The sequence below is a fragment of the Sus scrofa genome, chromosome 13 (assembly GCF_000003025.6).
Source record: "Sus scrofa isolate TJ Tabasco breed Duroc chromosome 13, Sscrofa11.1, whole genome shotgun sequence".
NCBI lineage: Eukaryota > Metazoa > Chordata > Mammalia > Artiodactyla > Suidae > Sus > Sus scrofa.
Window position 1 is genome coordinate 132821731 of NC_010455.5, and position 26567 is coordinate 132848297.

General features: G+C 35.1%; 1 protein-coding gene across 22 annotated transcripts in view; it reads left to right on the forward strand.

The window, feature by feature from the left end:
• DLG1 (discs large MAGUK scaffold protein 1) overlaps positions 1-26567 on the forward strand; it is a 264950-nt gene that overhangs the window by 1800 nt on the left and 236583 nt on the right. For 18 of the 22 annotated variants that reach the window (XM_021070096.1, XM_021070094.1, XM_021070100.1 and 15 more), the window contains exons 2-4: positions 32-80; positions 762-893; positions 15351-15517. In XM_021070096.1, the coding sequence (XP_020925755.1) occupies positions 62-80; positions 762-893; positions 15351-15517 (318 nt within the window). In that variant the 5' untranslated portion in view covers positions 32-61. Of the gene's footprint in view, positions 1-31; positions 81-761; positions 894-10131; positions 10339-15350; positions 15518-26567 lie in introns of those variants that run through there. The other 4 variants (XM_021070116.1, XM_021070117.1, XM_005670090.3 and 1 more) reach the window with 3 other exon arrangements.

Genomic DNA, 26567 nt, shown 5'->3' on the forward strand with positions numbered 1-26567 from the left:
TTCTCTTTCCTTTTTGTTTTGTTCTTTAAAGGTGTGTGCCTCTTCCTGATTCTGGAGGAAAATGCCGGTCCGGAAGCAAGGTGAGAATTTACGTGGGAACTCTCTTGTGGGTGTCACTTGCTTTTCCGTATGTCTATTTTGTTTTAAATATGTTTGTGTAATTCTGAAAGACATCACAATCCTACTCTTTCTGCTTCGGGAATCTAAGCCTCACATCATTCAGAAGATGGAAACACCTCATTGTTGGTCAAACTTTTTTCCTTGTGTCTCTCTAGTGACTGGAGAGGCAATTCACTTTTTTTTCTGAAATGTCTTTTTTAAAATTCTGTGTTGGTGTTTCAATATTTGGCTTTATTATTACTAAGCACTATTTTGTGGGCTAATGTGGGAGACTGGCTAAGAGCTAGTAATTTTGAAACAATATTTGGGTTATAATGATGAGTTGTGGATAATCCGCTTTTGTATATCAGATCACCTGAAACTATATTACTAATATTTTGATCAAGTGATCTTTTATGGGGTAGACTGCTAGTACACATTTATTACAAACTACTCACCTTTTGTTCATCTACCGTGACATGTTTAAATTTTTTTTGGATCATTCTAGGGAATATATTTGTGTGCATGATCATATAGCATGGATTGACTTGGAGGGTTTGGGGAACTGTTTAGATGTCTTGCACAATCATTTGCTACACAGCTAACATGTAATATTTTCTTGTAAATATATAATTTTAATCAGACTTTTTTATTCTTTTCAGATACCCAGAGAGCATTACACCTTTTGGAAGACTATCGTTCAAAACTAAGCCAAACTGAAGACAGACAGCTCAGAAGTTCCATAGAACGGGTTATTAACATATTTCAGAGCAACCTTTTTCAGGCTTTAATAGGTGGGAATCAAAACTTTATTGGTGGTCATTATGTGTCAGCTAGACTTATTGTTTCTCTGAATTCATTTATTTTAAACTTAAAGAGAGTGATGTATTTGGTTCTCTGTGAGGCATTCAGTAACTTGAACATCCAAGGAGTTGTGTATTTTGATACTTAGGCCAATATCCCTTCCAAAAGTATCTAATAACTAAAAAAACATTCAGTATGATTATTTCAGAGGTCTTTGATAACAGAGTTTCACATCCATGCTTTGAAAGATGAAGAAGTTGAAAAAATGTTTCTTGATCCAAAAATTATTGACTGAAAAACACTTAGCTTCTTTCTGTGTTTGACTTGTATTTCTCTGGAGTCGCTGAAAATGTTTGAAGAGTTCTGCTATGTTTAAGAACATCCATTCCCTTAATATAGACCTCTGTTTAAACTTGGCATTTGCAGAGTCAGAATTTCAGACCTGGAAAATGATCTTAGAGATGATCTTGTCTAATCTTAATTTACAGATAAGAATATTGAAACAGTTTTATTCTCAACTGTAACTTAAATTTGAAGTGGTGCATTGTTTTAAGGAACTGCACAAATAGTCAACAGTGCTGAATTATCTTCCTGATATTGCCATTGATTGATACAGTACAAGCCATTTAATCTTTTCTAAGTCACTGTTAACTGTAGCATGTGGGTGCTGCGGAACAGTGGTTTTTAAGGCTTTTTCTAAAAAGTAACTAGACCCTTTTTAAAAGAAAAATCTGGTATTTTGTACACAATCTCCGATGTGTAAAATAGGGTGACCTGCCTCTAGCCCTCTCCTCGAGGTTCCTTGAAATGTGTACCAACCACTGAACTAGAAAATTGTCCTCTTCAATTGTAAGAATAAAATGAGTCTTTATTAGTCATGTTAAAGTAGGACATATAGTTCATTGTTTTACAGTCTTTTCCTCTGTAACTTCAAAGTAGTTACAGCTTTATATCTATGGATCAATAAGAGTAACTTTTTTTTTTTGTCTTTTTTTTGCTATTTCTTGGGCTGCTCCCTCGGCATATGGAGGTTCCCAGGCTAGGGGTTGAATCTGAGTTGTAGCCACCGGCCTACGCCAGAGCCACAGCAACTCGGGATCCGAGCCGCGCCTGCAACCTACACCACAGCTCATGGCAACGCGGGATCGTTAACCCACTGAGCAAGGGCAGGGATCGAACCCGCAACCTCATGGTTCCTAGTCGGATTCGTTAACCACTGCGCCACGACGGGAACTCCAAGAGTAACTTTTGATGTGATTTGAAGGCTACTTTCAAATTAGTGTATACTGTCAACTTCCTGGTAAATTGAGTCTACTAAATTAGTTTTAGTATTAGAGAAGACTTTGAAGAAGATCATTCAATATACCTGAATAATTTTTTTTTTTTAATTTAGCATTTTTACAGACTTTAGAAAACACAACAACAGAGAGAACAGTGTAGGGAACTGCTATATATCTGTCACCAGTCTTCAAAATTTGCCAGCATTTGCCTTTTTTGTTTAGACTGATGGACATTTTTTACACTTGAATTTCTAAGTTCTTGAGTTTTAAGGTCCAAATGCATGATCAAATCGAATTCCTCTGAAGAAATAAAAAAGGGAAAACCATTTTTAATTGTTTTTCTATATCAACATTAAATCTAAGAATGTTTTATTTAGTAGGGTTACTGTTTAGAAAAAAGTAGTGTGACTTCTACATCTTCTTTTACATAGAGACATAAATGGAATCCTCTGTGTGGAGTCTACTTAAGAAAATTAAATGGTTAGTGAAGCAACCAAACAAAACCTACACTTAGATTTCTCTGTAGATTGGAGGTAGATCTGCTATGTTTGGATGGATTTTCTTTTTTTTTTTTTTTTTTTTTTTTTTTTTAGTGTATTCTACCTTGCCTATTTTGACTGTATTTATTTTTATGCATAATTGAATTTTGATAGTTAATTCTCTAATTATATTTGTGAATCTTCTTTGTCCTTTATAATTTTTTTGGTTGTGAATTTAATATTTAGATTTACTTATATTTTAAGGTTTTATAAAATGTGGTATCAGATTTTGGTGTCAGAAAAGTCATAGATTTTAGGAATTTTGAAACGTAAAATTTAGTAGAGGCTTTTTTATGTTTCCTTACTGTAATCAGATTAATTGTTAACACTACTAAATTAATCCATTTTTCAGCATGCGGAAATTTGGTTAGTTTATTAACCTTAATTACTTTGAAAATTTTTGGGTTAGTAAGATTTTTTTTGCTTTCTACCTGTACCATTGTTTTTGAAACACTGTGGTACTTTAAACCTATAAATTAGTGTAAACTAGAGTCCATTGTGTTCATAGTTTGTACTGAAAAACTCTGTGTTATCTGTGTTAACTCTTTTTTTCTTTAGTAGGTAGCACTCTATCCTCTGAGTTAATACCTGTAGACTTTTGGATTAAAGGAGACATGGGTCTTGACTACCTGAATTGTTTGAAAGTTATGTGGTGCTTAGGTTCTTGACTTTCAGCATTTAGCAATTATTTCTTTAGGCTGTAGTGAGTTATCTAGTTACTTCTTTGGACTTGGAGTCTGTGTCAGTTATTTATTGGTTGACTTCTTGAATTGGTAGTTTGTATCAACTATTTTCTTTTCTTTTCTTTTTTTTTTTTTTTTTCCACTTTTTTGGGCCACACCTGTGGCATATGGAAGTTTCTAGGCTAGGGGTCAAATCGGAGCTACAGCTGCCAGCCACAGCTACAACAATGCCAGATCAGAGCTGCATCTGCGACCTACACCATAGTTCACAGCAACACCAGATCGTTAACCTACTGAGCGAGGCCAGGGATCGAACCCACAACCTCACGTTTCCTAGTCGGATTCGTTTCTGCTGCGCCATGATGGGAACTCCCTTTTTGTTTAAATTTTTTTTGTATCGACTATTTTCATGAATTAAAAAAAAATCTTTGTGTGAGACCGTCACGATTTTGGTGTTATGGAAATGTCTGTTCTCCCCCCTCCCTCTGTAGTTGATACATTATTGATTAGGTTTCTGGTTCCTTGGGGTTATTCAGAGGAACAAGCATGCACATATTGCATTACATCTGTTCTGAGATACCAATTTTTGAATATTTTAATATCTCTGAATTTGGGATGCATTTTATAAAGGATGTATATTGACATTGATTTTATATCCTTAGTGGTGCATGAAATAAAGATGCACTTTATAATTGATATCCTCAATATTGATATCCTCAATTCAGTGAAATATGGCAATCATTGTTCTAGCTCTGAAGCTGGGTAGTATCCTGGAAGGATGGTTTGGAGATTTAAAAGTTATTGAAAGCAGAACGATTTTTGTTACTAACTTTTGAGTTTTAGCTAACTTGTTTCTTCAGAGCTGAATGTTTAAATTATAGTTTTAAAAAAGTCTGAATGATACATTTGTGTAAAATTTATTCACAAAACATCCAGTGATTATTTTTGTATAGATGGGAGATAAAGTCTGCCTACTTTTAATCCCTGATGTAGGTGAGAGCAAGATGAAAACTTAATGTATTTCATTTTGTATTCTCATTTGCTATGTTTATATATGAAAATTTTGTGAGTAAAGTAGACTGGATATGGCTTGGTAACAGTGAAAGCTTTGCTGTACATATGGTTTGAGGTCATTTCTGATTCTTAGGTTCTTCTGGGATCTAGGAGGATCTTGATAGTCCTCAAAAACTTTGTACCAGTATAGACCCCTGGGCTTATTTATGGGATCAGAGAACTGATCTACTTTCATTGTACATAGGAGAAAAACCTGGGCTCAAGATCAGGCTGGCTTTTATAAACTTTAGTAAGTTGAATCATCATTTGTATATTTTGTGTGAGATAAATAACACGCTTATTTTAATGCACTGTTTTATTTTAGTTCTGCAGGTATTTCAAAATGATGGGTTATATAATAACACTGTCCATTTTGAGACTTTTTAACTTCTAATTCATTTGTTGCTACTGATAGTTTCACTTGCCTTTGTAAACTTGGTAAAGAGACTATACTGAGTTTCACGTGTGACTTTTTTTTAAAGTATAGTTGATTTACAATGTTGTGCCAGTTTCTGCTGTACAGCAGAGTAACCCAGTGATACATACACATATGATACATACCCACACACATTCCTTTTCTTATGTTATCTTCCATCATGGTTTATCCCAAGAGGTTGGACATAGTTCCCCGTGCTATGCAGTTCCCCTCATTACTTATCCATTCTAAATGTGATACTTTGCTTCTACTTACCCCAAACTCCCTGTCCATCCTGCTCCTTTCCCCTTGGCAACCAAAAGTCTGTTCGCTGTGTCTGTAAGAGTCTGTTTTTGATTTGTAGATCGATTCATTTGTGCCACATTTTAGATTCCACATGTAAGATTATATGGTATTTGTCTTTCTCTTTCAGACTTAATTCAGTTAGTATGAGAACCTCTAGTTGCATCCATGTTGTTGCAGGTGGCATTATTTTGTTCTTTTATATGGCTTGAGTTGTATTCCATTGTATATATGTGCCACATTTTCTTAATCCATTCATCTGTCGATGAACATTTAGGTTGTTTCCATGCAAGTGTGACTCCTTTTTAATTTTAATTGTAAAAAAGCTATAATATCTATTATCTTAACCATTTTAAGATGTGGTATTATTAAGTATATTCATATTGTCGTGAAACAGTTTGGAACTTTTTCGTCTTGCAGAACTGAAACTCTAGCTATTAACAACTTCACCTTTCCTCCTTCTTCCAGCCCTTGGTAACTACAATTCTACTTTCTGTCTCTGATTTTCACTCTTGTAAATACCTTATGTAAGGGAAATCATAAAGTATTTGTCTTTTTGTGACTGGCTTATTTAACTTAGCATAGTGTACTCAAAGGTCATTCGCATTGTAGCATGTGATAGAATTTCCTTCCGTATTAAGGCCGAGTAATATTCTAGTGTGTGTGTGTGCATACACGTGTGCACACATGCATGTATATATTTGTGTCCGACTTTTGTTTATCCATTCATCCATCAGTAGACATTTGGGTTATTCTATGTCTTGACTCTTGTGAGCAGTGTTGCCATGAATATGAGTGGGCAAATATCTCTGAGAACCTGCTTTCAATTCTTTTGGATATATACTCAGAAGTGTGGTTGTGGGATCTATGGTAGTTATATTTTTAATTTTTTTTTTTTTTTTGTCTTTTTGCCTTTTCTTGAGCTGCTCTCGTGGCACATGGAGGTTCCCAGGCTAGGGGTCTAATCGGAGCTGTAGCCACTGGCCTATACCACAGCCAAGGCAACGCCAGATCTGAGCCATGTCTGCAGCCTACACCACAGCTCACAGCAACGCTAGATCCTTACCCACTGAGCAAGGCCAGGGATCGAACCTGCAACCTCATGGTTCCTAGTCAGATTCGTTAACCACTGCTCCACGACAGGAACTCCTATATTTTTAATTTTTTAAGGAACCGTCATAATGTTTTCCAGAGCAGCTGCACCATTTATTAATCCCACTAACAGTGCACAAAGGTTACAGTTTCGCAACACTCTTGTATCTTGTTTTATGTTTTTTGTTTGTTTGACAGTAGCCATCCTAATGGATGTGAGAGTATGACTCTTCTTTAAGTATGTAAAAGGTAACAGTAGCTAACATTTATTGAACACTTTCTGTGTGCTAATAAAAGTATCATTTAGTCCTCACAATCCTTTGAGGTGTATATTCATTCACCTATTAGACAGTTACACCATTTTATAGAAGAAGACAGAGGCAATGAGACATTATGTATCTTGCGGAAGGACTCTCAGTAAATTGTAGAGCCAGAAATTGGTCTCAACTAGTCTGAATTCAGAGCCTCTCCTCACCTTCAACCATTAGGATGCTCTTTACCATAAGCTGAATATTTTTAATGTGATAAATAACACTGACAGCAAGCGTGTTTAAATGTTGATCTATAGGTTCAGTGTTTTTAAAACACACTATAAAATGGCTTTTACTTTCAAGAATGTTTATGATGATGGAATGATGTTTATTATAATGGAATTTCCACATTTTGAAAAGTGTATTTACTTGGTAATGAGTTTATAGGCTTCTAGATATAATGGTAAAATGTGAAACTTCCTTAGATTTTTTTGCTCATTATTGGTCCCAGTGACTTATATTTTATTATGTTGCTAATTGTGTGTGTGTGTAATTTTGCAGGCTAGGTTTGAAAAATGAAAACATTTATGACAGAATAAGGATCAGACTATTGGCTAAAACTTTATGAAACGGGGGGAAATTTTTATTAGCTTTTCGGTTGGTGATTTTGATTGAATTGGGTTATTATTTATTTGGTAACAGTTTTGCTTACTCTTTTGGTTATGTTGAACCTAGTAGAATTCTCTTTGGAAACTTGTAATCACAGAGCTGTAAAACCATCTGTATATATTTCTTCTAGTCTAAGCTATTTCATCTATAAGGGACAAGTTTTTTCCTACTAAATTTTTCCTTTTCTAATTAGTTTTTCAGTACACCCCCTAAATATTGTATTTAGTTGTCATGTCTCTAAGTCTCCTTTAATCTGGGCACATTTGCATAGTTTTTGTCTTTTATGATATTGTCATATTTGAAGAGTACAGGTCCCCTCCGCTCTTATTTTTTAATACAGTGTTTCTTATTTTGGGTTTGTCTGAATAAATAAAATATTTTGGTTTTCTTTGAATAAATAACCAATGAATTTTCTTATGTCACTGTTTAATTTCTGTGAATTATTTGTTCATTATTTGCCCCTCCCACCACCTTTTTTCATTTTTTTCATAATTATAAAATCTAGAGATATCAGTTCTATCTACCTTGTAAGTTGCAAATAGCTTTTATTGTTTATCATTTGTTTTTAAACTTTGATTTAAAAAATAGTTATATTTGAATATGGCTAGATTTATCAGTATTTTTGTGCTCTTTGCTCTTGGTATTATGCTTAGAAAGGCTTCTGTTTCCCTAAGATTTTAAAAATATTTATTATATTCAATTTCTTTCATTTAAATCTTTTTGAACATTTAAATCTTTAGGGAGTTCCCCTGGTGGCTCAGTGGTAACAGGCCAGCTAGTATCCATGAGGATGAGGGTTTGATCCCTGGCTTCGTTCGGTGGGTTAAGGATCCATTGTTGCCATGAGCTGTGGTGTAGCCCAGATCCAGCATTATTGTAGCTATTAGGTAGGCTGGCAGCTGTGGCTCCGATTCCACCCCAGTCTGGGAAATTCCATATGCTGTGGGTGCAGCCCTAAAAAAGAATTAAAAAAAAAAAAAAGCCAAAAAAAAATTTAAGTCTTCAATACATTTGGAAATTATTTTGAGATCAAGTGTGAGATTGCTTGTTTTTCATATAAATTTGTTATTTATTAACTCCCTTAAACATTTAAAGAAATTATTACACTTCAACTTTTTCAGCAATTTTAGGTTTACAGGAAAATTGAATGGAAAGCAGAGTTCCCATATCCTTACCACCCTGCACCCATTTCTCCTATTATTGATGTCTTGCATTAGTGTGGTATATTTTTTACAGTAGATAAGCCAGTATTAATGTATTGTTACTACTTAAAGTCCATAGATTACCTTAGGGTTCACTCTTTGCATTGATAAACTTGACATACATGTTTGTTGGTTGACGAACACATCCTCTGTTATGGTATCATAGTTTCACTCCCCTAAAAATCTGTTTTCTACCTCTCTCCTCCTGAATCCCTGGCAACTGCTGATCTTTTAGTTGTCTCTGTAGTTTTGCCTTTTCCAGAGTGTCATATAATTGGAATCACAAGCATATGGCCTTTTCATATTGATTTCTTTCACCTAGCAATATGATTTTAGGTTTCACAATGTCTTTTCATGACCTGATAGCTCATATCTATTTTAATTTAAAATTTTAAAGACTTAATTTTTGTACAGCAGTTTTAGATTCACAGCAAAATTAAAGGTACAGAGATTTCCCATATAACCCCTGCCCCGTGTATAGGTAGGCCCCTGTTATCAACATGTGCAGAATGGTGCATTTGTCGCAGTTGATGAGCCTAAATGAACACATCATTATCCCCCAAAGGCCATAGTTTTACCTTAGTAAATACTAAGGTGCATGATAGCTGGATTGTATGATAAGAGTGTATATAGTTTTGTAAGAAACCACCAAACAGCTTTCCAAAGTGGCTGTATCATTTTGCATCAACACCATCAATGAGTAAGAGTTCCTGTTGCTTCATATTTTTGTCAGCATTTGGTGTTGGCAGTGTTAAGTATTTTGGCCTCTCTAATAGATGTACAGTGGTATCTTGTTGTTTTAATGTGCATTTCCCTGATGATATATGGTGAAACATCTTTTCATGGGCTTATTTGCCATCTGTGTATCTTCTTTGTCAAGGTGTCTGTTAAGGTCTTTTAAAAATTTTTCTGTGCTCTTAAATTTGTTGAGGTTAGTTTTGTGCCCAACTATGCAGTCAGTCCTTGAGAATGTTCCATGTGCATTTTGAAAAGAATGTATATTCTGATTTTTTTGGATGTAATGTCCTGAAAATGTCAATGAAGTCTAACTTTTCTATCGTGTCCATTAACTACAGTATTATTTTATCATAGATTAGAGATGTCACCTATATTATGTTAAATTATTACATTTTCTTGAGTCTGTGTTTAGACTTCCTACTCTGATCCTGGGTTAGTATTCCCTTGAGTCTTTAGTTTGAGAAATGTTTTATGGTTTGTGAGTTTCTCTGTTTAGGATGATATAAGTTATCACTAAAAGCTAGAAAACTTTTTCCTCAGCTTCCTTTCTGGAATTCTGTACTTCCCTTACTCTTAGTGTTTACAAACTTTGAATTTTAGCAAGAAATTAATAAAATTTTACTTAGATTTGGAGATTTCTGAAATATGAAATCTTAGAGATTTCCAAATAAAAAAATTTTGTAATAGATAGGAATGATTCTCCTCAGTTATGTTGGACTGTTTACCTGTTTAATATTTGAGAAATTTTCTGTTGTATGTGCTACAGGTTTTTCTTTCTTTCTTTCTTTCTTTCTTTCTTTTTAGGACCGCATCTGCAGCATATGGAAGTTCCCAGGCTAGGGGTCAAATTAGAGCTGCAGTTCCCCGCCTATGCCACAGCCACAACAATGCCAAATCCCAACCACCTTTGCAGCCTACACTACAGCTCGTGGCAATGCCAGATCCTTGACCCACTGAGTGAGGCCAGGAATTGAACCCTCATCCTCATGGATACTAGTTGGGTTCCTAACCTGCTGAGCTACAACAGGAACTCTGCTTTTGTGATTTTATAATTTAGATCTTTTTCAGGAACTGCACTTGAGGGGACCCAGTTTAGTCCAAAACAGTGAAAGCAGTGAAGATGAAGAATGGACTGTGATAAGACTGATCTGTAGGCTCTACAAAATTAATATGTTCAACTGTAGGCTCTACAAAATTAATATGTTCAACTGTGAGTCAATTAAATGGTCATTTTTCTTCTAATATGTGTATTAACAGTCCTGTATTTTCTTGCTTGCTTTAGTGCATCATTATTTTCAAAGGAAATAATTTTTTTCAGGGTAATAAAATGTATCAGATATTTTCATTATATGTCTGGTATATATCTGAGCCAGCTGTATGGATTTTCAGATGAGTTTGGAATCATTCTTGTCTTTAATCTAACAGCTGCATTTTCCCATTTTCTTTACACTTTCATAGTAAATGATTTTACTATGATTTAAAATATAGCTATCAAATTTTTATAGAAGTCTGCCTTTTCAGGTGCTTTATTTTTTATCTTTTTTTTTTTTCTCAGGGCCACACCTGCGGCACATGGGGGTTTCCAGGCTAGGGGTCAAATGGGAGTTGAGGCTGCCAGCCTGTGCCATAGCCATAGCAATGCAGTATCAGAGCCACATCTACGACCTGCACCACAGCTTACGGCAATGCTGGATCCTTAACCCTCTGAGCAAGGCCGGGGATTGAGCCTGCGTCCTCATGGATACTAGTCGGGTTTGTTAACCGCTGAGCCAATATGGGAACTCCCCCTTCTTAGATGCTTTAAATTGGAAACCTTTAGGTGATATATAATTTTTTCCTCAATTATCACAATCTCTCAGAAACACTGTTGTATCTTTTAATTGTCTTACTTCTTTTCTGGAGTGTATTCACTTCATTAATATTTGTTTTAATGTCTTAAGTGTTCAGTGTAAACTCATTAATTGAGTTCTTTATTTTCATTAAGTTGGTCTTTTGGGAATAGCTTTGATTTTCAGATGTTGGCATGTTGAATAGACTTTTAGAAAATAGGAGAGATTGAAATTATACTAGGATTCACCATGTGTGTTTTTGTCTTCTTTTTGTGTAGTAACTTCTGTTTTTACTTTAGACTGCATATCTAATGGTACTCCGTGTTGCACTCTCTAGTTTAGAAAACTAAAGAAAAGGTAGAAAATAATATTTTGAATCTTGAAATGTTACTTTGTAGAAATACTTATTTTGTCACAATGATAATCTAGCCGCTTTTTTTTTGTTTTGCTAAATCTTTATAGTTCTGATCAGTGATACTCTCTTCTGACATATAAAATGTAGATTAGCTTTAAAGAATAGGGACTGCATGGGAAATATAAATACTTTGGACTCCTAAGAAAAGCTCAGTTTATGTGTACAATTTTTCCAGAGGTGGCCTTTTCTGATTAGGTGCACCTTGAAAAATCTTGCTAATAACTGAAAATTGTAATTGAGAAATAGTTTCTGAAGGAGTGTTATTATGTTGCTCACTCCTATTGTCTTGGGACACCCTAAAGATGAAGGAATGTGGTGGACAAATGAAATAAAGTATATAAACTATGGAATGTTAGGATGGAATACAGGTCAAGATTAAAGGTGTGTGTGATTTTTTTCTTTTTTTTTTTTTTTTTTTTTTTTTAAGGAAAGTGACAAATTGTCATATCAAAAACATCACCACACTGTACATGTATTAACAGATACTTCAGTACTTTTGTATATGGTTTTAGTTTGCCAAGTATGGTTACTACTCTCTCTTTAATTTGGATCTTATCTGGCAGTATCAGTTATCCTGACCCCAGTAAGAAATAGATATCTAAATAACTAAAATAGATATTATAAACCCACGTATTATATACCTCGTGGACTTTACTCACATCTAAACTCCTGTAGACACTCATTCAGCTTATTTTTTTATTGTAATAACATATGTAACATGAAATTTACCATTTTTTTTTGGCCATGCCCATAGCATATGGTAGTTCCCAGGCCAAAGATTGAACCTGTGCCACAGCAGTGACCCAAGCTGCTTCAGTGACAGTGCTGGATCCTCAGTTTGCTGTGCCACAGGAAAACTCCAGAATTTACCATTTTTAAGCCTGCAGTTCAGTAGCATTAGTACATTCACAGTGTTCTGCAGCTATCACCACTATCCATCTCTGGAACTTTTTCATCATCCCAAACCAAATTTCTATACCCATGAAACAATTAATTCCCCATTCTCTCCTTACTCCAGGCCCTGGAAATAACTTTTCTACTCTTTATGAATTTGGGTACTCTAGGTACCTCATATAAGTGGAATCAAACGGTTTTAGTCATTTTGTGTCTGGCTTATCCCACTTATCATATCTTCAGGATTCATCTATCCATGTTGTGGAACATATCAGAATTTCATTCTGCAGCTGCATCATTTTATATTCCTACTAGCAATTCATGGGAGTTTAATTTCTCCATATCCTCATCACATTTGTTATTTACTGTTTCGTTAATAATAGCTGTCCTAATGGGTGTTTTACTCAGGTTGTTTTGTCTTTTTTTTTTTTTGTCTTTTTGTCTTTTTGCTATTTCTTGGGCCGCTCCCGTGGCATATGGAGGTTCTCAGGCTAGGGTCCAATCGGAGCTGTAGCCACCAGCCTACGCCAGAGCCACAGCAACGCAGGATCCGAGCCGCGTCTGCAACCTACACCACAGCTCACGGCAATGCCGGATCGTTAACCCACTGAGCAAGGGCAGGGACCGAACCCGCAACCTCATGGTTCCCAGTCGGATTCATTAACCACTGCGCCACGACGGGAACTCCAGGTTGTTTTGTCTTAAGTGTGATATAGTTAATAATATAAATATTTGGTATTTTAGTCTATAGGAGTTAAGATACAGCAAATTAGAAAGGACTGTTTGATAGATGAATATAAGACCTAGAATTGAGGCATTTCTATTGATAGTAGCAAGTTGCAAATGAACTGTTCAAAAATTCGTGTAGGAGATACTTTATTCCTTGGCCATACTAGACAATAAAATATTATTCTGAATTATGTTAGTCTAGGGCTTTCTTGTCTTGTATGTAACCACTAACCACATGTGTCTATTTAAATTAAACTTAAATAAAATTATAAATTTAGTTCCTCAGTCACACTAGTCACATTTTAAATGCTCAATAGCCATATGTGGTTAGTGGCTACCATGTTGGACAGTGTGGCTCTGGAACATTTATCATTGCAGAAAAGTATTTGGGATAGCGCTGCTCATGGTTTTTAAGAGATGTTATTAAAGGGTAATCTATCAGTATTTCTGCTAGTTAACTATCAAATAAAAGGTCACAGAAATTTAAGATTTGAAACTTGTCTTACGGTATTGGAAAATATAAAAATTTTATATAGTGATGTGGGCCATTTATCTTGATATTGGTAACTAACCAATTGTCCACTCATTGAGTACTCTTAGAGGGCATAATACTGTACTAGGAGCTGTGTGTTGTTTTGCTTTTGGGTGAGAGATCTCTATAGATAGGTAGATCTACAAATATTTATGTCTTACAAATATATAAAATATATATCTTTTACATATATAGAAATATATGTCCTACTGTGTAAATATATACATACTCTCACACTCATGTATATCTTCTACAAAAATTTCCCTAGTTATTGCCAGTGTCTTTTATAATTCACTGCCTCCCCTTTCCCAGACATACAGCATGCACATCAGTTAAGGCTCTGACATTGCAGTTACTTGCTGTATCTCTTTTGTTTAATTTGTACAGAAAAATCGCTTTCAAAGAATTTTTTTCCCTTTCATGACATTGACTTTCTAAAGAAACCAGGCCAGTTGTCTTGTGGAATGTCTCTCTCTGAATCTGTTTTGTTGTTTGCTTTTCTGGTGTCATTTAACTTGTTCCTCTATCCCCTGTATTTCCTTGGAACTAGAAGTTGGTTCTAAATACTTGACTTAGGTTCAGGTTAAATAGCTTTTATTTGGTAAGAACCTTTTATAGCTGATGTTCTGAATTTGAGTTTTTAGTTTTTTTCATGATGGTTATGTGAGTAGTTTTATATAGTGATTTATAGTTTATAACATACTTTCATATACAATTTCCTCGGGTAATATTAACATCCTGTGAAGTAGGTTGATATTATTCTCAGTTTTTATTAGTCCTTTACCTAGAACTTTCTACAATTCCACTGGTTACCAAAACTGAAAAAGGAGTTACTTTGTCTCTGCTGTCTTTGGATTTTTTTTTTAAAGGAGATACTAATTTTTTCATCATATTGAGAAACAAATATTTATTCTTTCTAAATGTTATTTAAATTTACTGTTATGATTCTATACAGGATAATATCCCATCTGTTAAATAATAATTTCACTCCTTTAAAAAAATCAACTCAAAATTATACCAGGAGGTGAATAAAAACTTATAGTTGTGTAATCATTATGTAACTACCCCTCGGAGCTCCTGAGCAGCATGAATAATCAGTGTTAATATGCTAAGTTTATATAATTCCAGCTGATAGCAGCATAACTTGATCTTTCCAAGTTATCCTATTTTGCTATACTTTAATAGTTTCTTTTAGAGTTTTCATATCTTTAGGTGATTATTTCTAAAATAACGTAAAATATTTAAACTTAGTATTTTTATATACTTGAACTAGAGGGCATCTAAAAATACTTCCTAGTTCTTTGATTTTATATTACCTTTTTTTTTTGGTTACAAGGGCAGTTGAAACCACTTGAGGGGTTTTACATTCCCATCCTAGATATTGGTGATACAAATATTAAAGTATTAGTAATGACTTATATCTGCAAAATTCACTGTAATGGTATTAACTATTGTCTGTTAGCCGAGTATGTGTCATTGTGCACTTTACATGTATTATACTGAATCGTTGTAACAATTCACAATGATAAGAGGCAAGATATTAGAGGTTAAGTAACTTGCCTACACCTGTAGTTAATTGGTGATGGAGTAGAAATTAGAATTCAGCATTGACTTGGAAATATAAAAAGCCAGTATGACTTTTACACTGTGCTCTGCAGGTTCTACTGTGACTGTGACATAGTAAAATGAGAAAATATTCACTGTTAAAGTAAATTATAAGATTGGATTTATTTTAGTAGAGTAAAAATTTTGCTTTTGAGTTATTTAGCAATGCATAGTTGCTAAATACTTTTGAATTTTTCTTTTCCTTTCCTCACCACTAGATATTCAAGAATTTTATGAAGTGACCTTACTGGATAATCCAAAATGTATAAATCGTTCAAAGCAGTCTGAACCGATACAGCCTGTGAATACTTGGGAAATTTCCAGCCTTCCAAGCACTACTGTGACTTCAGAAACACTACCAAGCAGCCTTAGCCCTAATGTAGAGGTAAGATAAAAAATTTTTCCTTAAGCTGTTTTTCAGTGGTCAATTAATTAGGATTACTAAGTTTTTTCATTTTAGTAAAATGGATATTTTGTGGAAGTATCATTTATAATGGAATAAAAAGTATGAGATTAAAAAATAGTTTTGAAAGGAAAAGCTTAAAATTTCTGGTGCCCCTGCCTAAAATTTTGTGAATGGTTCAAGGTCTGAAATACTTAACTATTAAAAAATATTTTGCATGATAGACCTCAGTGAAGCTTCATCTGTGTGATAATTAGATGGAAGCTACTTTGAAAAGATGGTTTTGCTCTGGTATTTTTTTTCTCAGAAAGCAGTTGCTACATTTATCCCAAGGATTCTGTGTTTATTGGCTTAAAGGATTGCATTGTTAAACCGATCAGTAAATCTTAAGGATAGCATTGGTTTCTCCCTTTTTCTGTAGTTAAAACTCTCTACTTCTTTGCGTTTTCCTAACTATTTTAGTAATGTTCTTTTTTCGTTTTGATCTTTTGCTGGTAGAGTTAGATATGACATAACAGAAATATGAAGCATTTTGTAATGAGGATTCTGTCTGAGGGATGTGAGTCATTGGAAAATGGTTGTCTGACTGAATTTGATTCTAGGGCCTTCTAGTTACTACTGGAGAAGTGCCTGAAAAATTAAATCAGGGAAAAGTAGTGGTAGGCAACAATCAGACAGCCCTTTGGTAACGAAGTAGACAGATTTCTCAGTTTCTCTTAAAAGTGACATGGAGCTTAGAATTTTAGGGCAGGAAGAATCAGAGACTATCTGATCCCTCTTCTTCATCTTAAAAGATGAGGTACTGAGATCCAGAAGAAAATGAATGACTTGACCCAGCTTACTCAGCTAATTTGGGCAAGTCTGCCTTTGGATTTCAGATATCCTAATACATCACGGTTCTATTTATTAACTGTGGTATGTACTTACATGTTTCTCTTTGGTTAGAGATTGTAATGTTGTATTGCCTGTATATCCTTATTTTCATATTTCACTTTTTTTGTTTTTCTCTGGAATAATTTCAGTATCCATTCTCTTTAGTTCATACATGATTTGCTCTTATGTTAGTCCATTTCAAGTAGATTTTTTGAAATGTTAATTAGTAATGCAGTTTCTATTTCATGTTTATTTGTAGTCCTAGATTAAAAAGTTTGCTTATGGGAGTCCTCTTATGGTGCAGTGGGTGAAGGATATAGCATTGCTGCTGCTGTGGTGTGGATTGGAACGCTGGCGTGGGAATTTCCACATGCTATGTGGGTGTGGCCAGAAAAAAATTGCTTATGTAAGAAAAATGTTAAATTTTAAGAGAATTGACTTGCTTTTTAATAACTTTTTTTTCTGTTGTCTAACTTATACTCAACAATGATTATAAAGCATACAGTTCTTAAAGTTAATATGTCTATTTTTATAGGAGATTGTTAGGGTAATGGCTGGCTCAATGTAACCAGTAAAAATAAATGTTCATTAAAGTTAAATAAGTGGACAGTTCTATAATCTGGAAGTTAATTTCCATATAGATTTCAGCCTGCAATTAACAGTGCATTGACTTCTCTTAAGGATAGTACTGGAAACATTTTTGAAGTTTCCTGGTGGCCTACCAAGTTAAGGATTTGGCATTGTCACTGCTGTGGCTCAGGTTGCTGCTGTGGCACAGGTTTGATTCCTGGGCCCAGGAATTTTTGTATGCTGTGGATGCAACCAAAAAAAGGAATGGTATTAGAAACATTTCAACTTGTATAAAATTATGAGGCACTGGTACCTAGAATGCTTTTTGCATTGCTGGTTTCTGCATCTCCTGAAAGGCTATTATGGATATGATAAAGTTACCTAAAATGGATAGGAGAATAAGACCTTACAACCTGCAAGTATTAGATCATATTAAGAAAACATGGAGGAGATGGGAGTATGGTTACATATGTTGCATACGTAGAGCTTGGGACATGGAAAATGCTGTATTAATGTTTGAAATCTCTCTCCATTCATGGGTGGACTTATGGGAACATGGGGATATATCCATCGAGTCCTTGATTTTTATTTATTTATTTATTTTTGGTCTTTTCTAGGGCCGCATCCATGACACATGGAGGTTCCCAGGCTAGGGGTCTAATCAGAGCTGTAGCCGCTGGCCTTGCCAGAGCCACAACAATGTGGGATCCGAGCCACATCTGCGGCCTGCACCCCAGCTCACGGCAATGCCGGATCCTCAACCCACTGAGCAAGGGCAGGGACCCAACCCGCAACCTCATGGTTCCTAGTCGGATTCGTTAACCACTGCGCCACGACAGGAACTTCTGTTTCAGTTCTTTTGAGGGAAAGAAGGAAGGTATGTTCCCCTTTTAACCCATTCATTTATGCTTCATTTGGACAGTAAACTTGGCTAAAAGACCTTTAACTCAATCTCTTGTTTCAATTCCCACTTTAGACTCATAGGGGCACCATGTTTAGAACTGAAAAGAGAGTTGGATCATTTAATTCACCTCACTTTTATAGTTGAAGAGAATCCACTGACCCAATTTAAAACAAAGAGTTTCTGTTGGACTGCAACTTGAAAAAAATTAAAATCATGAAAATATTTTGTCCTGTAGAAAATTTAGATTATTATTACACTGTGTGCTAAATATTGGATTAAAAAGTAAGATGCCCTTTTTTCTGACAAAATTGCATACAACATCATCTTTTCTCTTTCACTTTATGTTCACTTTTGCAGGACTATCTTAAAGAGTTATTTTTACAAAAAAGTATTTGAGATTGATCAATTGACACAAGGGCATGCCTCTCTTATTCTCTTATAGTAAAAATCTTTGCCTTGTGAAGCATCTATCTACTTTTTTTTTTTTTAAACAGTTGGTAACTGTTCTGACTCTTGACAGATTCTCATTTGTCAGTTAATTTGTGTCCTTATAATTGTATTTCTTCTGTTTCTTCTGATGCAGTAAAATGAAAGTTAAAACTGTTTATCTTTAAAGTGATATAATTAGTATTCCATTTTCTTACAACTTTTTTTTTGGTTTTGGTATGTCTCTCCTTGGAGCATATGCCTAGTTTGGAGATGTTTGGAAATATTTGCTTAATATTAATGATTGTTTGTGGATAATGGAGATTTTTTTCTTTTTAGTGATTTTCTGTTACTATTTTAAAATAATGAGCCTGTGTCATTTTTATAAAACCAAATCTATTCTAAAATAAGAGCAATTACTTCAATTACTTTTAGAGATTGTGAGGAACAATATTTGAAAGGAAGCAAAATGCAAAGAGTAAGAGAAATTGCCTAATTTAATGAGAAATTACAACAGAGAAGGATGCACTAGCCTGACTTAGTTCTTTCAGGCTGCTATGACAATACTATAGACTAGGTGGCTTATAAACAAAAGAAATTTATTCCTCACATTTCTGGAGGCTGGAAAGTCCAAAATCAGATCACTGATTGATTCATTGTCTAGTGAAATTCCATTTCCTCGCTCATAGATTGACGTCTTCTTGATATGTCCTCAACATTGAAGAAGGTGTGAGGGAGCTCTCTGGGCTCTGTTTTATAAGGGCACTGATCTCATTTATGAAAGTTCTACCCTTAAGACCTAATCACCTCCTAAAGACCTTGCTTTCTAATGCTGTTACTTGGGGGGTTAGAATTTCAATCCATGAATTTGGAGAGGGACACATGTATTAGTCTATGTCAGTCCTGTTCCTAATGATACAGTACATTTCAAATGGATCAAAGATTCAAAGGTTAAAAGAAAACTATAATAATAAACTTTTTAATGGTTTTTGCATAGGGAAAACTTTTCTAAACACAACAGCAAAGAAAACCTTGAAACATTCAAAGAAAAAGTTAAGAATACTGACTTTGTAGAACTTCTTTATGGACTTCACAAAGTTTGTTTGAACTTTGATTATAGAATTTTTGTATCTTGAAAGATAAATGAACAAATAACAAATGATACACTGGGGGAAAATTTGTCACATTTATTAAAAGGAATTAATTTCCAGCCCTTTCAACTTAAGAAACTTCTTACAGATCTGTGAGAAGAAAAAAGCCAACATTTAGTAGGAAAGTGACCAAGAACATGAATGAGCAGTTTGGAGAAAAAGAAATGCAGATGGGCCAGTAGGCCTATGAGGAGATGTTCAACCTCACTTTGAAAAATGCATATTAAGGAGTTCCTATTGTGGTTCAGTGGGTTAAGAACCCAACTAGTATCTATGAGGATGCAGGCTCAGTCCCTGATCTTGCTTAGGGGTTAAAGATCTGGCATTGCCATGAGCTGCAGCATAGGTTGCAGATGTGACTTGACTCCTGCATTGCTGTAGCCATGGTGTAAGCTGGCAATCCAACTCCTAGCCTGGGAACTTCCGTATGCCACAGGTGTGGCCCTTTAAAAAAAAAAAAAGCAAATTAAATTGACAGTGGGAATATTTTTAACTAACTTGATTGTTAAATATTAATTAAATGTGAGGAAACAGAAACTCTTATACTGTTGGTTGGAAAATACAGTGGTACAACAGTTTTGAAAGACAGCTTGATGGTATATGTTCTATCCTTTGATCCAGCATGTGTCACAGATGTACTCACACAAATTATTAATGCATATTAAAAATATATGCATATTCATTGCACTATTATTTGTAATAATAAAAAATCTAAATGATTATCTGTAAGAAACTGGATAAACACATTATCAAACAGCCACTTAATGCAATATAAAATAGGCATGAAACTATCTCCATCTACTCTATGTTATTAAATCATTGAAAGTAGTTTGCATATCAGGAGGTATAGTATGATACTGTAAAAATAAAAAGTACGGGTTTAGGTAGGTTAAGAAGAATACACACTTAGTCCACTTTCAGTAATGTACTCTTGTTTTCCCTTGTCCCTGCTCTCTCCAGGCCCCTGTATCAGCCTTTCTGAATTCATCTTGTGTGACAGGGAAATTATCTGACTCGGTGGCGTAGGGAGGATATCTTTTTTTCCTTTCTCTTTGACCTTGTGATTTAATGCTTTAATATAATCCATCCTCCTTAATTTAAGTAGAGTTAGGAGATAGTAGAGCTAAAGGTTATATTCAGTCTCCCAGGTTTAATCTGAAGTCCTCTAAACATTGGCTTTAAAAAAAGTTATTGAAATATTGTATAACATTCATTAAAAAAGTTCTAAGGATTGTAAATGCATAGCTTGATGAATTTATTGCCTTGTGGATATATTGGGTCAGGGGAAAAAATGGAATGACTGCTAATGGGTTCTAGAGTTAGATGGTTGTGAAGTATTGAACTAGTGAAGGCATAATGTGAAGTAAAGTAGTGAAGGTAGTGAAGACGGCTGCACGACTTTATGAATAGACTAAAAACCACTGAATTATACACTTTAAAATTTGGAGAATTTTTTAGAGTATATCCACTATAACTCAGTTTAAAAAGAAATATACTAATACCCCCAAAGTCTTCCTTAAACCTTTTTAATTCACTGCCTGCTCCCCTTTTCCTCAAAGGACCATTCTGATTTCTAACACTATGGTTTAGTTTTGCCTCTTTTAAAACTATCTATTAACAGATTCATGCAGTATGTACTCTAGCTACTTGTGTTTAGCGTTTTTTTCTTACATTTGTGAATTTCATCCATGATTTGAAGTTTTTTCATTCTTACCGCTGTTTTTGTAATATTCCATTGTACGATATACCACAGTGTATTTATCCATTTTACTGATGAATATTTGGTTTGTTTCCAGTTTTGGGTTAGTGCTGCTTTGAACACTATTTGACAGTTATTTCTGCCATAGCACAATGTGTAAGTTCTTAAAAATCAGCATACTATGAAAAGTTGTGCAGTAAAAACCACAGGGCTTATGTCTTGAGAAAATGGGAGACTCACAACTTGGTGAGTGCCACATACAGAAAAAGGTAAATAGCACAGTTTCACACATGTTCAGTGGCTAAAGAATATATAATATTACAATAAATACACATTTTACCTTGAAAAAAATCTTGTTTGCTATGGGAGTGTGAGGGTTTGCTATGAGAGGATTGCAAATTGTGAGTTATTGTGAAGTGCTGGCAAGGAAAGTTATCTGAAATTAGATAAAAAGTTAAAATATCAGATGTGGATGAGTATGACTCTTAATACTCAAAGTAAAGCTTGAAATATGTGCATTTTATATATTCCTTTGTGGCTCATTTCATCTGGGTTCAATTTTCTGCCCTTACCTAGTAGTGTTTTTCAAGGACAAGATTAAGCATAAGCAAAGATGAAATCTGTGCTTTGTTCATATTGTCCCCTGATATATCAGCTGTGTTAGAACAAATTTGCGTTTTCAAAACAATTATAACAGCACTGAGTGTGTATGCTTTTTGGTGCACCTGTGTATGCATTTCTGTTATGTTTATGCCCAGTTATGAAAATATGTTTAATTTTAGGAAAAAATGGAAACTTTTGCAGGGCGATTATGCCTCTTTTTATAATTACCCCTAGTGCAAGTATCAGTTGTTTCACATAATTGTCAGCACTTGTTATTGTCAGTCTTTTTATTAATGATTTCAGCCATTCCAGTAGGTGTACACTGGAACTTTATATTGTTGTATTTGTATTTTCCGTGTCATTAATACAATTAACAGATAACAAACATCTTTTTAAATGGGTATTGTTCATTTTGCAATCTTTGGTGAAGTGTCCAAGTTTTTTATACATTTTTGTTGTTGTTATATCTTCTCTCTTATTGATTTGTAGGAGGTCTCTATCTGCATTGATTCTTTTATTGGATATATGTGTAATATGTATTTTCTCCCACTCTGAAGTGTGCTTTTATTAGTGAAATCTTTGAACCAAGATTTCTTAAATTTAATACAGTCCAATTTATGATTAATGCTTTTAGTGCCTACTGTAGTGTTTTCAAACTCCAAGGTCATAAAGATAGTCTACTGTATTATTTGTCAGGAACTTTTATTTTGCTTTTCACATTTATATCTAATTTGTGCTGCAATTTGCAAAATATCACATGAAACAGCATCCCACTTTGTCTCCATTCTTGTTGCTCTAGTCTAAACCACTTTTTTTTTTTTTTGCTTAGATTCTTGTCCTGTCTGCATTTGCACTTTCCCCTCTGAATTTACGATCAGTTTGCTTCCAAGATTATCTTTATAAAATGTAAGTTATGCCATTACTTTCACTGACTTTCCATTCCTTTCAGAATGAAGTAGGAAATCCCTAATAAAACTCAGAAATCCTAAATTATTTGACCACTGCCTGTATCTCCATTCATCTTTTGGAGCTCTTTTCCTTCTTTGGTCACTAGTTCCTCATAGCTCAGGATCCGCACATAATGTTCCCTCTGTGTAGAAGATTCTCATTTCTTTTGCCAACTCCCACTCATTTTTATCATTTTATTTTAAATGTCAGTTCATTCATTTATTGAACAAATATTGAGCACATATTTTATATCATGCATTGAACAAGGTACTTGAACAAAAAGCAAAGATAATCTGTGTCCTCATAGAGCTTACATTCTCGTGGGAAAGCAGGTAATAAGCACTAAGTTAATAAAATCTCTAGTTATGTTGGAAGGCGATAAGTGATATGGGAGGGAAAAAAGAGCAAATTAAGGGGAACAAGGATGCTGGATGGAGAATTGCTTTGAAATTTTAAATAGGGTATTGATGATAGGCCTCACTGAAGTGATGCTTGTGCAATGAATTGGAAGTTGATACAGCTGTTTGGGGGAATGACCGGTGCAGAAGACTAAGGCAAGAGGAAGGCTGAATTGCATAATAAACAGCAGTATGGCCAATATGGCTAGAGCAGACTAAGTAGAGGAAAGTGTAGTGGGAGAGGAGGTCAGAGAGTGAGACAGGGGCAGATCATGTGAAGCTTTCGTGGAGTTAGGAGCAGAGGAAAGATGTTATTTAACCTACCCTAAAAAGGATCATTTAAACTATTTTGTTGAAAATACACTGTAGTAAGGATAGAAGCAGGAGACCGTTAGGTGTCTGTTTCAGTAATCCAGTTGAAGGATGGCTATAGGCTTAGACCAGAGTGGTGATAATGGAGGTGCTGGGTGGCTGAATTAAGAGATTTTTTTTTTTTTGACAGTATGTCTCAAGGATTTGAGGACAGATTGGAAATGAATTTTAAGAGATGAAGTCAGAGATCACTACCAGAGAGTCAAGGATCACTAAAAGGTCACTTCCTGATAGAAGCTTTTCTTTACCTCTGAGATAGTCAGAGCTCTCTACCTCTACTTAATAGTATTTGGAGTTCCCGTTGTGGCACAGTGGTTAATGAATCCGACCAGGAACCATGAGGTTGCGGGTTCAATCCCTGGCCTTGCTCAGTGGGTTAACGATCCGGCGTTGCCGTGAGCTGTGGTATAGGTTGCAGATGCGGCTTGGATCCCACATTGCTGTGGCTCTGGCATAGGCTGGTGGCTACAGCTTCAATTGGACCCCTAGCCTGGGAACCTCCGTATGCTATGGGAGCAGCCCTAGAAAAGGCAAAAAGACAAAAAAAAAAAAAAAAAAAAAATATATATATATATATATATAGTATTCATCACTACTGTAATTAAATGTTCAAATGCACATGATTTTGTACATATTTTAGTCTCTCTACCTGAATGTAAGTCCCCGAAGTTAGAGGCTGTCTTATTTACTGGAATATATTAGGACTTGGATATAGTGGTTGTTCAGTAAGTATTTTTTGAGTGATGTGAGAACTGTGTTTCTTACCATGTTGTAAGTAATAGGCTAAAGGTGATTATATTTTTTTCTAACTTTTTAATATAAAAAAATTTCTGAGTGAAATTGAAAGACTAGACCAACAAACATCCATATAGAGTTAACAATTACTAACATTTTATCTTATTTGCCTTTTCTCTATATGTATATTTTGGGGAAACTACTTGAAAAACCAGTTGCAGACATCATACACTTAAACTTAAAACTTCAGCACATAATTGCCCATGAGTAAGAATAGTCATTCTCCTGCGTAACCTTAAAACCTAAGAAAATGAGTAACTATTATTAAATTTTCTCTCCAATCCATATTAACAATTGTTTCTACCTTTTAGGACTTAAAGTCAGAATCCATTTAAGATTCATGTACTGTATTTGATTAAGTCTCTGTTTTTATTTAGGTTTCCCTAATTGAGTGGGAGGCACAGGGCCTATGGGCTATTATGCACTTTATTAAGGGAGTCCATTCACTCCTATGGAGCACAAGTGAGGAGAAAAGTGAATAAACCTGGGAATAAAGAAGAACTAATACAAGGATGCTTCTTGCCACAAGGTGTGACTGATGGCTGGGTCCTAGGTCTTGCATTCCTAAGAAGCTACTGCATCCAAGGAAGGAAGGAGAAAGAATTTACTAGCTTATAGTGAGCAACAGTTCTCCTGCACTTCAGGTTTTTAGTTTGTGGGTCCCAAGGGTAAGATATTTGGTAAGACTCCAAGTGAGGAGGTAAGAAGATGAGATGTGGACAGGAGGCCACAGGCCCAAGTTGTTGCTAAGGCTGCTCAGGGTGAAAAGCAAATGTGAAGATCTTGGGGCAAACATTGGAATGATTTGGGAGGGCACATACCAGATCTGGCCCAGTGTCTTTTCTTTCTTGCAGTCTAGAGAAATAGGCATTCCCATCTTTTTTTTAGCCCCCTCTTTGAATGAGTGACTTCTTTTTTTTAGGGCCACACACCTATGGCACATGGAAGTTCCCAGGCTAGGGGTCACATCGCAGCTATAGCTGCTGGCCTACACCACAGCTACAGCAAAGTGGGATCCGAGGCCCATCTGTGACCTACACCACAGCTCATGGCAGTCCCGGATCCCTGACCCACTGATCGAGGCCACGGATCAAACCCACATCCTCATGGATACTAGTTGGATTCATTTCCGCTGCACCGCAACAGGAACTCCTAAATGACTAACTTTTTGAAGAGACCGTGCCACTTGTCTTATAGAATACCACACTTTCTGTATTTATTAGTAGTTTCCTCATGTTGTTTTAAGTCATTCCACTAAGTCCTATGTTTCTGGTAATAGGAAGTTACATGTAAAGGTAGATTAGGCTCATTTTTGGTAACCAGACTTCATAGTGATATATTGTGCTTCATGTTGTGTCACATCAGGAAACGCACAGTATGAGGTTGTTGCACTTGTGATGGATGATAAGTATAATTGCTTACAGGTGGTGACCTCCAGATCCTCCATTGTACAGGTATAGGTATGTTTTTCTCTTTGTAGTTACTAAGTATCTGTGGGGGTAATACTTTAGCACCTTAATTGAGTGAATTTTTACTTCATTCAGCCATTAATGATCCTTGCCTGAATCACTTATTTCATTAAAGGTTTCACAATGTTGATTTTCCCTTCTAATTTTATCATTCTATTTGTCTTTCTTAGTTGGTATTCTTCTGTAAAAAGTATCTCTCCCATCAACTAGGAATGAACCTTTGTTTCCCTTAAAAAGACAGGGTAAATGATCTTTTACCTTGAAATACTTCACATGTCTCATATGAATAAGGATATTTTCCTTAAATTTATTTTATACGAACATTTCTGAAGTCACCTAGCATACAATTATCACACTGAGGAAATTTAAAATTGATGCAATACTATTGTCTACACAGTGCTATTATCAGTCCATATGCTAATTCAGTACTTACATTTAGTTCCATCTATCCTATAATTCTATATCCCTAATGCAGACCTCTCCTTCAGTTCTTACTATGGACCTTGGAATATAACTGACTGAATTTATAGCACAGCTTCATGAATTGTCACAGTTTTAAATTCCTGCCTTCAAAATAATTGATAATTGTACTTATTGGTGTTGAACTCCTTTTCCTATTTCCTTTATCAGTGTCTTTGAGGTTTTTTTAATCCATCTTCCTGATGCTCTATTTCTCTAGGAGAATGTCTCTATACTCTCGTCAGTACATCCCAGAGACATTGTTTGAACTCCCTCTGCACACCACCAGATTTACAGTGTTGTCTCATTTAGTTCCAGTTTTTAGGTGATGTGCTATAAAGAAAATAATTAAAATGTCCAGATTT